Here is a 15000-nt window from a genome sequence, read left to right as displayed (position 1 = left end):
CACACACACACACGCTCCGGTCCATCTGTCGAGCTCGGCTCTGTGTTGTCTCTCCCTCAGCTCCACAGGCTAATTAACTAATGTGCCGATCTTTCAGTGGCTGTGTGTGAGTGTTTCAGTGTGTGTGTGTGTGTGTGTGTGTGTGTGTGTGTTTGAGTGTGTGTGTGTGTGTGTGTGTGTGCGAGGTTAATCGGTGGAGTCAGCCCTCTGTCCCTCTGTCCTGCTGCTGTAAAACTTTATTAGCCTTCATTCAGTTCAGTTCAGTCACAGTGACTCACCATTTATATCTGACCTGAAGCCAGACCTGTGTGTGTGTGTGTGTGTGTGTGTGTGTGTGTGTGTGTGTGTGTGTGTGTGTGATCAGCTATGTGACGAATATGAAAAACACACAGGACGGGGAGATCAGATGTTTCTAACAGGTGATCATGGAGCGATTTGATTGGACAACGATTTGAAAACTGACCCCAACCCTCTCCATCATGGCAGTGTGTGCGTGTGTGTGTGTGTGTGTGTGTGTGTGTGTGTGTGTTGCTTTGCTGATCTCGGGTCTCTTCTGGGCGTCGGCCTTTGGGTAGCGGGCGTGTAGCTCCCAGCCAATCACAGCGCAGTACGGTGCCACATCGACAGCGTCACATCCAATAGGAAGCTACGAAAATCACAGACGTGCAAAAAAAGAAATGTAGTGAAGAGAAACGCTGAGCGGACAAAACACCCGCTCCACAACGAGAGCCAATGTTAAGACTTTGGGCGGTCATTTCATTCCATCACCATCCTAGGGAAGGAAAATCGGACACCTGGCAGGCTCAGCTTCCCACAATCCCTTGCAGGTGAGGCTTGTGCTCAGGTGTGTCACGTTTGAAGCCTGTCAGTCAAACTGATGTGTGTTTGGTTCAGTCACTCAGAGTGTGTCGCGTCGTGTTGCTGTGATGTGGTCGCCCTGCAGGTGGCGCTGTGAACTGGGTGTTGTCTCGGGTGTGACGAGCCGCCTTTAAAAACCAGGAACACGCAGCGCTGATGTCACGTCGCCATGGCAACACATCCACAGCCTCGGCGTCGCCGTGCCGATGTGACGTCGACACGCAGCCGGCAATGCTCATGATCACACCACATACATGTTGTGATCAATATGATCGATCATGATCAATAAAGGGTCACAGTTTGTTTGTCCAGTTTTAATATTGAGATTTTTTTTTTTTTTTTTTTTTTTCATCATCTGAGCCGTACACAGTGTCCGCATCAGTTTGACCTCAGTATCAGCTTTGTAGGGTTAAAGTTAGACTGATCAATATCAAAATCAATATAGAAATAGAATAAAATAAGACATTTAAGGCGGAGCTGCATGGAGGCACATGTGAAGCCTGTAGGTTTCTCTTTTCCATCAGAGGTCCTTAAACACAACAGAAACTCTGTGACCTGCTCTGTCCACAGGAACAAATACAGAAACTGAAAAAAAAAAAAAATCTCCACATGACCGAGCCGTGCAGTCTCACCTTCAGAGGCAAAATCTGTTATTAGTCAAGCAAGAATAAAAAAAAATGAAATCAAATGTCAAGTTAAAAAAAAACAAAAAAAAAACAAATAAAACAATAAATAAAATAAAGTCAAAGTGAAGTGAAATCCATGTGAAGATGAGCGTGAAGGCGGCTTTTCCTCCTGAATGAACCCACATCTCGTTCTTTATGTTGTAATATTGTGTTATTGATATAATTAACAGGTTCATTGTGGAGGTAAATTAGTAATTTACCAGATTAATTGTGCAGCCGTGAAGCTCATCAGCAGGCGGCGGGGGGCGGAGCCCCGGCTGCTCCGCGGACGGGACGGGACGGGCACGGCGCCCGGGGAGCCCTGCGGCGGCCCGGGCCGTCCCGGCCGGGTGTGGCTCGGCCCGGGACTATTTTTAACTCGGTGGTCTGAGCAGGAAAACCAGAGCGCTTCACTGTCAGCGGGAGAAAAAAGGAAAAGCACACGTCGTCCTCCTGCTTTGTTTTTACCACAAAACAGAGCAGGAACACAGTCTGGGGTTTACTGCAGCCGTCCTGGAAGATCCAGATGTCGGACTTTCCCAGCAGCACATGAATGCACCGTGATAGATAAGATGTGCATTTCAAATGAAACTAGGATTTGGAAGCTCTAATTAATTACGTTTACTCTTTTTACTGTTATTAAGCAGCTTTTTGTATGTTTTTCACTTTGACTTGAGAACCCTGTTGCTTGAGCTCTGCACCTCAGCGCTGTAACTCACATCATCACAGAGAACGGGTGTGTTTCAAATCCACATGATCCACTGTGACAGAGCCAGGCTAACCACTCCCATAGACTTCAAGTCTTTATGCTAAGCTAACAGGAAATGCTACCCATAGGAACTGAGCCAGTGGACGTCCAGAGGTGGACATGGAGTCCCACATCTGGTCTTTAACTCATGTAAAGCGCAGTGAGATTGTGTTGCATTTTAATCAGCAAAATATTTAAATTCATTATTATTATTATGAAACGTTGAGCGGTCAGTCGTTGGACCAAACGTCTGCCAGGTCTCAAACAAAAGCTCCGTTCGTTCGTGAGGTATTTGAGACGGACGTTAATGAGACTCTGTTCCTGGAGAACGTCGGGCTTTGGGAAAATGACCCTCGCCACGCCGAGTTCCTCACATTCACACACATCGATCCATCTGTCCAAACCGAGAGAAAGGAGCCTATGAAATAAGACTCCACCACACGGCCGGGTCCACGGCTCAGACCCCGCCGGGACGCACACACACACACACACACACACACACACACACACACACACAGTGAACATGAATGCGCTGACGGTGATGTAAACCCCCACAGCGCCCGGCCGTCTCTCTCTCTCTGAAATGAGAGCCGAGCCTCTGACCTGAGCGACACCAGGCTCATGAACAAATCACTTTTAATACAACGCTCTGCTCGGGTTTATTCTTAAGACCCAACAGTCAACACCAGGTGACGTCTGCTTTTCTCAGAGTGGAGATGCAGAGTCATGCTGATGTTTGGAGTCTGAGTCGATCTGGGCACTTTGAATCCATGACTGGCTTAAAGGAATATTCCAGATGTTGGACACCATTTTCACCTCTGTGCGTCCACTATCATTAAAAAAAATCCAAGATCTGAGAAATTATTCCTCACACATTTCCAGTGATGGTGCGTTCAGGCGGTCCTTGTCAGCTCGTAAACTGGCAAATTTTGGAGTTTACTGCCGGAAATTAGCACTCAAATAGCCGACAGATTTATCAATACGAGCGGTGCAGCCTCTTCTGCAGCATCGCTCTCAACAGTTTTAAAAATAATCAGTCGGACACGTTAACTTGTTACAGTGTTAACAAGTCTGCAGTGGTAATAAGCCTTAACGAGTCTGCAATTTTAACAAGTCTGCAGTGGTAATAAGCCTTAACGAGTCTGCAATTTTAACAAGTCTGCAGTGGTAATAAGCCTTAAAGAACCTGTGGTGTTAACGAGTCTAAACAAGTCTGCAGTGTGAACGAGTTTAAATGTAAATGAGTCTGCAGTGGTAACGAGTCTGTGGGGTAATCCAATCTGCAGGATTAACAAGTCTTAACGAGTCTGCAGTCTTAACGAGTCTTAACGAGTCTGCAGTCTTAACGAGTCTTAACGAGTCTGCAGTGTTAACGAGTCTTCAGGGTGTCGTGTCGTCTCTCTGTCTGAAGCTTTATGTCAGAGCGACAAGACAGACGAAACAGATCAATAACTCTATCTGTGCATTTCACACACACACACACACACACACACACACACACGCACACACACACACACACACACTCCTAATCTCATGCTCACTGCTGGCTGAGGCAGCGTGTGTGTGTGTGTGTGTGTGTGTGTGTGTGTCACTGGTCTCTGGTTAATAACAGGTTTTAAAGCTGCTCAGTGTTGAGTTTCTTGGAAAGAACAGCAGCTATACATCTGTGTGTGTCTGTGTGTGTGTGTATTTTTGTTTGTTAGTGTGTAACTAATGTGTGTGTGTGTGTGTGTGTGTGTGTGTGTGTGTGTGAGTGCGTGTGCGTGCGTGTGCTGTAGTGTAGTAGTTTCCAAACGGTGGCCCTGGGACCTGCAGGGTCCTTGAGGATCGCAGGGTCTCCTCAGAGAAATGCAGTGACAGTTTAATTTCACTTTTCTGTCGGCGTTGGGATTTGAACAGCGAGCTGTTAGAGCCTTCAGTCCCAGCGGCTGCAGCGCCCGCCACAGAAACCTGCAGCGTCCGCCACAGAAACCTGCAGCGTCCGCCACAGAAACCTGCAGCCCGGCCCAGCAGAACGCCTGCAGCCCGCCACATCCTTGGTGGACTTTAAAACTGCACAAATCATGTATAACGTGAATAATAACATGCTTCCAGAAAGTATCCAGAAGATGTTCCAGATCAGAGTGAATAAAGACCAACTGAGAGGGATTTGCATGTTCAAAAAAACAAAGGCAAGAACAAATGTAAAACAAAGATGTATAACAGCAAAAGGTGTACATTTATGGAATAATTTAGAAATAGAAATGAAAGTATGTAATACACTAATACAGATTTAAAAAGCTATTTAAAAATAATATTATTAGTAAATATAAAACAAAATTATGAACACTAGTGTACTTATGGACTGCCTTGGGACCCTTTGTATAGATACACATATTTTGTTTTTGTGTCTTTCATTTGCTTTATTTTATTATTAAGTAAGCAGACAAAATATTAGTAATGTAAGAAGGATAGGCAAAATAACCTTTTCGGTCAGTGTTTATTTGTATATATTATATATTTGTTTTGGTTTTCCACTGAAAGGAAATGAAATATTATTTATTCTTTAAATATTTGTGCATAAGTAACTGTCTATTCATAGGTGTATTTGATTTCTGCCGCTTGAAAATGACCGAAATAAAACATTCATTCATTCATTCATTCATTCATTCATTCATTCATTCATCCAGCAGAAAACCCTCTGCCATTGGACTCCAATGGGCAGAATGTCATTCAGCCTGTGAAACTAGAGCTGGACATGGAACTGAAATATCATAGAAATCACAACATGGCCACTCACGCACGTCCAGTCATTCAGTCAAATCTCAGCATTTTTTTTTTTCTGATAAATATAAATGTGTGAACGTTTACCTTCATCATGACGATGTTCAGCCAAACGCTCTGGCCAACAAACCGTACCGACGCAAGAAAACACCACCGTCATTTTAACAGCTTATTCAGTGAAAATGAAACTTATAGTGCAAATATTATCCTTCCCTCTAAAATTGTGAATCATATTGCATTCGCATTCTGTAAAATAAATCAAAATAGCTTTCCCGGGGACACTCTGAGCAGGAAGACGAGACAAAGCATTACTGAAAAAAGCTGGAGAGCCACTGGTCCAGGTAACGCTTGACGGACCCCTGCAGGTCCCGGGACCGCCCGTTGGAAAACCCTGTGCTCGTCGGTGTTTGCTGACGGAGGGAAACAGTTTGTATCAACAAACATGGAGAGGGACAGAGAGCGGCTGAGCGTGGGCGGAGCTTTAACCCACACCTGATGCACAGCTGGTCCACTGTCAGCGCTGTGGAGCTAAACATGATCTCCCTGTCTGTCTCTCTCCCTGTCTCTCTCTCTCTTCCTGTCTCTCTCTCTGTCTGTCTCTCTCTCTCTCTCTCTCTCTTCCTGTCTCTCTCTCTCTCTCTCTCTCTCTCTGCAGAAATGCTCCACTGAAGCTGACTCTTCATCAGGACTGCAGCCAGCTCGTCTCTCCTCCTCCTCCTCCCCTCCTCCTCTCCTCCTCCATCCCTCCATCCTCCTCTCCTCCTCCCTCTGCTCCTCCTCGCTCTCTCCACCATGCTCCCCTCCTCCTCCTCCTCCTCCTCTCTTCCTCCCCTCCTCCTCCTCCTCCTCTTCCTCCATGCCTCTCCTCTCCTCTGTGCCCCGGCGGCCCCCCCTCCCCCGGGTCTTTCCGGTAGGTGGGTGTACCGGGCGCTCGACACCTCGCTCACCCACCTGACGGTCCACCGGCGGACGGGCGACGTGTTCGTCGGCGCCGTCAACCGCGTGCTGAAGCTGTCGGCCAATCTGACGGAGCTGAGGAGTCACATGACCGGGCCGGTGGAGGACAACGCCAAGTGCTACCCCCCGCCCAGCGTGCGGGCCTGCGCTCACCGGTCTGTCTGCCTGTCTACCTGTCTGTCTGCTTACCTGTCTGTCTGCCTGTCTGTCTGTCTGCCTGTCTGTCTGCTTACCTGTCTGCCTGCCTGTGTGTCTGTCTGCCTGTCTGTCTGCTTACCTGTCTGCCTGCCTGTGTGTGTCTGCCTGTCTGTCTGCTTACCTGTCTGCCTGCCTGTGTCTGTCTGCCTGTCTGTCTGCTTACCTGTCTGCCTGCCTGTGTGTGTCTGCCTGTCTGTCTGCTTACCTGTCTGCTTACCTGTCTGTCTGCTTGTCTGTCTGCCTGTGTGTCTGTCTGTCTGCTTACCTGTCTGCCTGCCTGTGTGTCTGTCTGCTTACCTGTCTGCCTGCCTGTGTGTCTGTCTGTCTGTCTGCTTACCTGTCTGTCTGCTTATTGGTGGGTCTATCTGTCTGGCTGATGAAATGTTTACTTGTGTGAATGACTGTCTGTCTGCTTACCTGACTGTCTGACTGACTGACTGACTGACTGACTGGTTACCTGTCTGGTCATGTGGTTAACTGGATGGCTAACCAGTCAGGTGGTTAACTGGTTATGTGGCTGGTTAGTTTGGTGGCTGGTTGTCTGCCTGGTTACTAGCTGGTTAGGGTGAGGCTACTAGCTGAGTTAGCTGGGTATCTGGGTCGCTGGCTGACTCATGTACTGATCAGCTTGCTGACTGGTTGGCTGACTGGTTGGCTGACTGGTGAACTAGCTGGTTAGTGAGGTTTGAGGTGAGGTGAGTGTTAGTTTCCTGTTCAGATGGCTACTGTGTTAACTGGTTAGCTAGCTAACCTGCTCTGTCTGTTTATTGGTTTACTGACTGGCTGGCTGACTTGTTGGTTGACTGGCTGGCTGACTTGGTGGCTGGTTGGCTGGCCAGTGGGCTGGCTGGTTAGTTTGTTGGCTGTTTGACTGACTACTTGGCTGACAAGTTTTTTTTTTTTTTTTTTGGACTAGTTAGCTAGATGGTGAGTTAGCTGGGCAGGTGGATAGTTGGTGGGACTGGCAGGCTGTTTGGCTAGTTGGCAGGCTGTTTGGCTAGTTGGCAGGCTGTTTGGCTAGTTGGCTGGCTGTTTGGCTAGTTGGCAGGCTGTTTGGCTAGTTGACAGGCTAGTTGGCAGGCTGTTTGGCTAGTTGGCAGACTAGTTGGCTGGCTGTTTGGCTAGTTGGCAGGCTGTTTGGCTAGTTGGCTGGCTGTTTGGCTAGTTGGCAGACTAGTTGGCTGGCTGTTTGGCTAGTTGGCAGGCTGTTTGGCTAGTTGGCTGGCTGTTTGGCTAGTTGGCTGGCTGTTTGGCTAGTTGGCAGGCTGTTTGGCTAGTTGACAGGCTAGTTGGCAGGCTGTTTGGCTAGTTGGCAGGCTGTTTGGCTAGTTGACAGGCTAGTTGGCAGGCTGTTTGGCTAGTTGGCAGGCTGTTTGGCTAGTTGGCAGGCTGTTTGGCTAGTTGACAGGCTAGTTGGCAGGCTGTTTGGCTAGTTGGCAGGCTGTTTGGCTAGTTGACAGGCTAGTTGGCAGGCTGTTTGGCTAGTTGGCAGGCTGTTTGGCTAGTTGGCTGGCTGTTTGGCTAGTTGGCTGGCTGTTTGGCTAGTTGGCAGGCTGTTTGGCTAGTTGACAGGCTAGTTGGCAGGCTGTTTGGCTAGTTGGCAGGCTGTTTGGCTAGTTGACAGGCTAGTTGGCAGGCTGTTTGGCTAGTTGGCAGGCTGTTTGGCTAGTTGACAGGCTAGTTGGCAGGCTGTTTGGCTAGTTGGCAGGCTGTTTGGCTAGTTGACAGGCTAGTTGGCAGGCTGTTTGGCTAGTTGACAGGCTAGTTGGCAGGCTGTTTGGCTAGCTCTCTTGCTTTGTCTGTTTACTGGTATTTGGCCGTCTAATTGGCCGGCCAGTTGACTGGCTGGTTAGTTTGGTGGCTGTTTGACTGACCAGTTGGCTGCCTGATTGGCTAGCTGTGTGGCTGGCTGGTTTTTTGGCTGGCTGCTTAGTCAGGTGCAGTGTTGGCTACTGTTGAAATGCAGCAGGTTCCAGGTTATTAGTTTCTCTGTTCAAATGTAACAACATATGTAACAGTTTTAATGACGTCATCAAAGTGAAGTCATTGATCATGTGATCAGCTGTTGGTTATGTTTGGTGAAGCAGCTTCGCTCTGAGCCGTCACATCATGTGGATCAGGAGCTGTCAGAACTGTCATTTAACTGCATTTTTCCAAGTTACTGTAACAACTTACAATTACATTTATTTTATAATTTAATTAAATGTAACCAGTTGCTTCTCAGCACTGGCTGGGTGACTAGTTTGCTGACTGACTGGTTAGTGAGGTGGCTGGCTGGACGGCCGGTTTGTTAGCTGGTTGGCTGTTTGGCTGTTTTGTCTGTATTTTATTATTTTTTTTCTGTATTTTTATCTGTCCTTTGTTTTCTGTCTCTACATCTATCTGCTCTCCCCGTGTCTGTCTGTCTGCCTGTCTGTCTGTCTGTCTGTCTGTCTGTCTGTCTGTCTGCCTGTCTGTCTGTCTGTCTGTCTGTCTGTGTGAGTGGTGAGACAGTCAGTCAGTCAGTCAGTCAGTCAGTCAGACAGACAGGCAGGTTAACAGACTGTTGACAGAAACTCGGCTGCTAACAGACTGTTGGCAGCGTTCTCACACTCTCTCCTTCTGTCTCTCTCTCTCTCTCTCTCTCTCTCTCTCTCTCTCTCTCTCCCTCTCTCTCTCTCTCTCTCTCTCTCTCTCTCTCTCTCTCTCTCTCTCTCTCTGTAATTCAAAGCTGTTTTATTGGCAAGACATACCAAAGTCTTCATTGCCAAAGCAAAGTCAACAAATACGAATTCAAACGACGGCAACAATAAACAATAAGTATACGATGGATTTGTCATCAAATTAGGGAACCAGACAAACGATTAGACAATAGGAGCTGCAGAACTTCATCTAAACACATCAGTCGTGTGTTTTTATGAGAGGGGCGGCTGGGTCTGGACTGTCGGTGCTCCTCTGCAGACAGTGGGAAGCTCACTGGGCTCTCACTGGTTGGCTGAATGGACTGGGAGCAGACTGGTGACCTGCGGCTCTGTCTGGCATTGAGCTCTCTCTCTCTCTTTCTCTCTCTCTCCCCTCTCCCTCTCTCTCTCTCTCTCAGACTGGAGTCCTCAGACAACGTGAACAAGCTCTTGCTGGTGGACTACACTGGGAACAGACTGGTGGCCTGCGGTTCGATCTGGCAGGGCGTCTGCCAGTTCCTCAGACTGGAGGACCTGTTCAAACTGGGCGAGCCGCACCACCGCAAGGAGCACTACCTGTCTGGGGCGAGGGAGGCCGACGGGATGGCAGGTGAGGGGGGCGCTGTTTGACCTGGAGACTTATTATTATTATTATCATTAGATAGATAGATAGATAGATAGATACTTTATTCATCCTGAAGGAAATTCACAGTTTTCAGCAGTATCCACAGAGTACAAGATTAAGTAAATAAAAAATAAAGAATAAAAGATGACACCAGAGATCTAAAGATCTAAGTACCCAATGTGCAAAAAACAATGTGCAGAAAACCAAAAAACCAGTGTGCATCGATGTATACAATGTGCATAGATGTGGGCAATGTGCAAATTTACAGTATAAACAGATGATAAATAGCAGCAAGCAATATATACACTATAAACAAGGAATATATAAAAAATAAAAATATGAACAGTTTAAACAGCAGAGAAAAAAAATATTATTATTATTATTATTATTATTATTATTATTATGTGGTCATTATGGAGCCGGAGGGACGGGGGCTGAATATCCTGAGGAAAGAAAACTCAGAGATTAAAGTTGGAAATTTACAAGAAAAAAACTCAAATTTATGTGAAAAAAATCAGAAAAATAGTTTACATTTTTTTTTTTCTGTCCAAGGCTCCACGTGTTGACTCTGCTGGCACTTTATGATTTATGACTTTAATGTTGGAAATTCTGAGTTTTTTTCTGAATATTGCTCCTTCTCTCCCACGTCTGTAATTTTTACTCCCTGCGTTGGCCCTTATGCACTGCCATACTGTACGTGCTGTTTTTAGGGCTACTATATTATTTTTGAGTTGTTTATCAAATGTTTGACCTGAATGCTGTTTCCTGATAGAGTGGCCTCTTTGTTGTTGTTGTAGTTATCGTTATTGAAAGGTTGTTCATTGCTTGTATATATTTTTTGCATTATGTTGTCATGTTTCATTTGTGGAAGAGGAGTTGCTACGTTTATAGTGACTAATGGGGATCCAAATAAATAAATCAATAAAATAAATAAAGACTGAGGGGTGAAAGAGTGAGGTCCTCTGGAGCATGGCTGGTTTTGGTTCCCTCTGATTTGGAACCGGTTCCAAATCAGCGAGATGCTCCAAATCCTGCTGTAATCCCCCCAGGAAACTGTGTGAACACGTCCGGTAAAACTCTGGCATCCAGAGGATTCGGGCTGAGAAAATGGTTTCAAACCCAAACTCTCCTCCTCTCGCCTTCATTTGTTCCCAAAGAATTCCTTCACGAATCTTCAAACGTCCTCTCTCATCCACCCGTCCCGTCAAATCAAACTGTCTCTCTCCCAAACTGACATCCTGTTGTGTTTGGGTTTGGTCTGTCCCGCCCAAACGTCCTGTTTCAACAGGAAATACATCAAATCAAGAAAGTAAGAGTCCATTTCATTGGGTCTTTAACAGGGCTTTAGATTTTAGAACTGGTTCCAGGTCAGCAGAGTACCGGCTTGATTCTCCACAGGTCCAATGAATCCCTTTATTTATCCTCCTCCTCTCCAGGTGTGGTCGTTGGCGACGACGACGGGACGGCCGATCCAAAGAAGAAGAAGCCGGTGAAGGGCGACAGCCGCCTCTTCATCGGCGCCGCCATCGACGGCAAGTCGGAGTATTTCCCCGACGCTGTCCAGCAGGAAGCTGGTGGCGGACGAGGAGAGCGTCAACATGTTCTCGCTGGTCTACCAGGACGAGTTCGTGTCGTCGCAGATCAAGATCCCGTCGGACACGCTGTCCCTCTACCCGGCCTTCGACATCTACTACGTCTACGGCTTCTCCAGCCGCACCTACGTCTACTTCCTGACGCTGCAGCTGGACACGCAGCTCACGCAGATGGACGCCGCCGGAGAGAAGTTCTTCACCTCCAAGATCGTGCGGATGTGCTCCAACGACACCGAGTTCTACTCCTACGTGGAGTTTCCTCTGGGCTGCACCAAGGACGGCGTGGAGTACCGGCTGGTGCAGGCGGCCTACAAACAGAAGCCGGGCCGCCGGCTGGCCCAGGCCCTCGGCCTGTCCGAGGATGACGATGTGCTCTTCGTCGTCTTCTCCCAGGTACTTCCCCTGCACTCTCTTCTCTCTGTCTTTCTTTCGTTTGATTTATTTTCTCTTCTGTTTCTCTCAGTCCATTTCCTCGGGTTCTGTCCGGTTTTGAGGTTCTGTCTCTTTCCTGAGTATTTCTGTTCAGTTTTCCTGCTCCATGTTTATGTGACGGCTGCAGCTCCTGTTACTGTGCAGGAGAAGCTTTAACCTGCACAAACACCAAACAGGCTGCATGTTAGAATAAACAGCTGACAGGAGCTGCAGCATTAAGGTGAACTATGGAGTTTAGATGAATATGTGTTTACGCTGGCAGAGCCTGCTGCTATACGTATATATGCATTTTTAACATGAATGAAAAACATCATTTATCATAGAAGATGCTTTTTTGAAAGATAAGTGTGCATGTAAAAACCACATTGTGAGCCCTGCTGCTGTAAACCACAACAATGAAGTGGTAACTTGTCATTGTTTTCACTGAGGACCCATTTTGACCCTGTTTCTATAAATAATGTTAGATATTATTTATGTACTACAGGGTTTTTGGACATCTAAGAGTTCTAAAAAATATATCTGTCAACACTGCATATGGCTTCTTTAAAATACTTCTTACAGGTTAACGCATCAATAATTTAACTCTCTGAACTGAAAGGAGCCACATTTCACTGAGAATAAAACACTGCTGTGCTTTTATACTGAAGGAGCGTGAAGGAATGCAGGACTTTTACTTTGAAAACAAGGATTTTTACGTTGTGTTTTTGATTCTTTTGATTAAGAAAAGTGTGTGTGTGTGTTCTCTGTGTGTGTGTATGCTGTGTGCGTGTGTTCTGCGTGTGTGTGTGTGTGTGTGTGTGTGTGTGTGTGTGTGTGTGTGTTCTCAGGGCCAGAAGAACCGCTCCAACCCGCCCAGAGAGACGGTGCTCTGCCTGTTCACGCTGCATCACATCAACCTGGCCATGAGGGAGCGGATACGCTCCTGTTACCGCGGAGAGGGGAGGCTGTCGTTGCCATGGTTACTGAACAAGGAGCTGCCCTGCATCCACACGGTGAGTTACACAGGTGGATTATCTGCAGGTGACGTTAAATCTGCTCTGCCCTCCTTGGTCCAGCCGAGGGGCTCAGACCCACCTGAGCCACCTCCACCTGATTTTACACCGCATCGTACGCTTTTATTTTGGAGAGTCAGACAGAGTTATCCAGCAGGTCTCCTTTGCATGTAACATGAGACCACGACTGGTGTCGGCTCTTATTGTGAAAAGAAAGTGTTTGACACCTTGAAGCAGCTTCTTCTTTATTTTACCTCCTCAGTAATAAAATCGAATAAATAACTCAAACAGAAAACAGCCGGTTTGACGAGAAAAGAAAAAAAAAAAAAATTCTCTAAATTTATTTTATTTTATTTTTAATTTAATTTATTTTTAAAAATATTATTTAATCGTATTTTATTTTATTGTATTTTAATTTAATTGAATCTTTCATTTTATTATTATTTTTCATATTGTCAATGCAATCTATGCACAGCCCTGCTGGCTTTATTTATTTTTTTTTTATTTGTTTGTTTGTTGTATTTTTTCTTTAAATTAAATTTTTTCTTTGAATTTAATGTAATTTAATTTAATTTTGGTTAAATTTAATTTATTATTTTTTTTCTATATATTTTCACTCAGGCCTGCTGGCGTTGCTGCGACATGGCTCTGTCAGTGAGCTGATGAAAATTTAAATAAACCAACAGATTTTTGACATGAGGGGGATTCAAATAATTGTTGAGAGAAAAAGAATCGCGATCTTACACCAAACTGATTTTACCCGAGCTTCCTGTGACGCTCAAACGCATCGCTCCTGTTGAGGTGTGGCTTTAACTTCATTCCTTGAACCTGAAAAAGGCTTTGGCGTGGGTTCTCCGTCGGCCCGCCGCCAGCAGAGCGACGCTCATGAAGCAGCAGCAGAGCACGGCTCCATATTGCAGCAGAAGCACCTGATGTCATTAAAAAACAGTGTTAGCCTGGGACAGGTTGTTTTTTTTCCCCTCCATTGTTGACAGTCGCTGGCAGGGCGGCCAATCACAGCCGAGCAGATGGAGCTACAGATTGTGTGAACGAGTTAAAACGTCGAGCCGCCGCCGCAGATCTGCTTCACAACCGAGTGACCAGCCTCTGCCACAGCGGAGCGCCACGACCAGCCGGGGAGCGATTTCCCAGTTATCAATATCCCAGTTATCAATATCCCACTTATCAATATCCCAGTTATCAATATCCCAGTTATCAATATCCCTGTTATCCATATCCCACTTATCCATATCCCACTTATCGATATCCCAGTTATCGATATCCCACTTATCCATATCCCAGTTATCAATATCCCTGTTATCCATATCCCACTTATCAATATCCCACTTATCAATATCCCAGTTATCCATATCCCAGTTATCAATATCCCTGTTATCCATATCCCAGTTATCAATATCCCTGTTATCCATATCCCAGTTATCAATATCCCACTTATCAATATCCCAGTTATCAATATCCCAGTTATCAATATCCCTGTTATCCATATCCCAGTTATCAATATCCCTGTTATCCATATCCCAGTTATCAATATCCCACTTATCAATATCCCAGTTATCCATATCCCAGTTATCAATATCCCTGTTATCAATATCCCAGTTATCAATATCCCTGTTATCCATATCCCAGTTATCAATATCCCAGTTATCAATATCCCAGTTATCCATATCCCACTTATCAATATCCCAGTTATCCATATCCCAGTTATCAATATCCCACTTATCAATATCCCACTTATCAATATCCCAGTTATCCATATCCCAGTTATCAATATCCCACTTATCAATATCCCAGTTATCAATATCCCAGTTATCCATATCCCAGTTATCAATATCCCACTTATCAATATCCCAGTTATCAATATCCCAGTTATCCATATCCCAGTTATCAATATCCCACTTATCAATATCCCACTTATCAATGTCCGAGTTATTGATATTGGTATCGGTTGTGTGTCGGTGTGAGTGTTTCCGTCACGGCTGAAAAACAAAACAAAACTCTCAGATCACCAAAACATGATGAGCCGATCTGTAGTGATAAAGCTACGAAAAAGAATAAATAAATAAATTTTAAAAACTCATGAAAATTAAACAAAAAAAAAAAATTAGCCCAAAAAAAAAAAAATACAAAACTTTTTTTTCCTGTAACAATTTAAACATGTAATTATATAGTCTGGACATTTTCTTCCCTAGTTTTTTTTTTTTTTTTTTTTTTCATTTTCTTTTCTCTCTCTCTTTTCCTAATTTTCAGGTCAGATTCTTTCTTTCTGTTTTTTTTTATTTCTTTTTTTTATTTTATAGCTAATTTCCACCTGCTCCTTTCCTCCGCTCACATCTTTATCAAATTAAGACTTTGTTTTTTTATATATTTATTTTGCTGCTGGTCAGACTGAGGAGGACACCTGAACACATCAGCTCACCTGTCTGCCCTCCTGTTCACACTCAGAGCCTCACAGATCAGATCAATGGAGACAATAATCAATAGACTGATCA

The 15000-nt window shown here is 45.3% G+C and overlaps 1 protein-coding gene across 1 annotated transcript in view; it reads left to right on the top strand.

Annotated features, from left to right (window-relative positions):
• Window positions 1-5811: 5811 nt before the first annotated feature.
• Window positions 5812-15000, top strand: part of plxna3 (plexin A3) — a 116896-nt gene continuing 107707 nt past the window's right edge. The window contains 5 exon segments of the mRNA XM_030055392.1: window positions 5812-6146; window positions 9269-9459; window positions 10911-11023; window positions 11025-11459; window positions 12326-12490. Coding sequence (XP_029911252.1) covers window positions 5827-6146; window positions 9269-9459; window positions 10911-11023; window positions 11025-11459; window positions 12326-12490 — 1224 coding nt within the window. The 5' untranslated portion in view covers window positions 5812-5826.

Source organism: Myripristis murdjan, chromosome 7 (assembly GCF_902150065.1).
Source record: "Myripristis murdjan chromosome 7, fMyrMur1.1, whole genome shotgun sequence".
NCBI classification, from domain to species: domain Eukaryota; kingdom Metazoa; phylum Chordata; class Actinopteri; order Holocentriformes; family Holocentridae; genus Myripristis; species Myripristis murdjan.
Note: the sequence above shows the minus strand (reverse complement) of the source record. Positions and strands in the feature narration are given on the sequence as shown.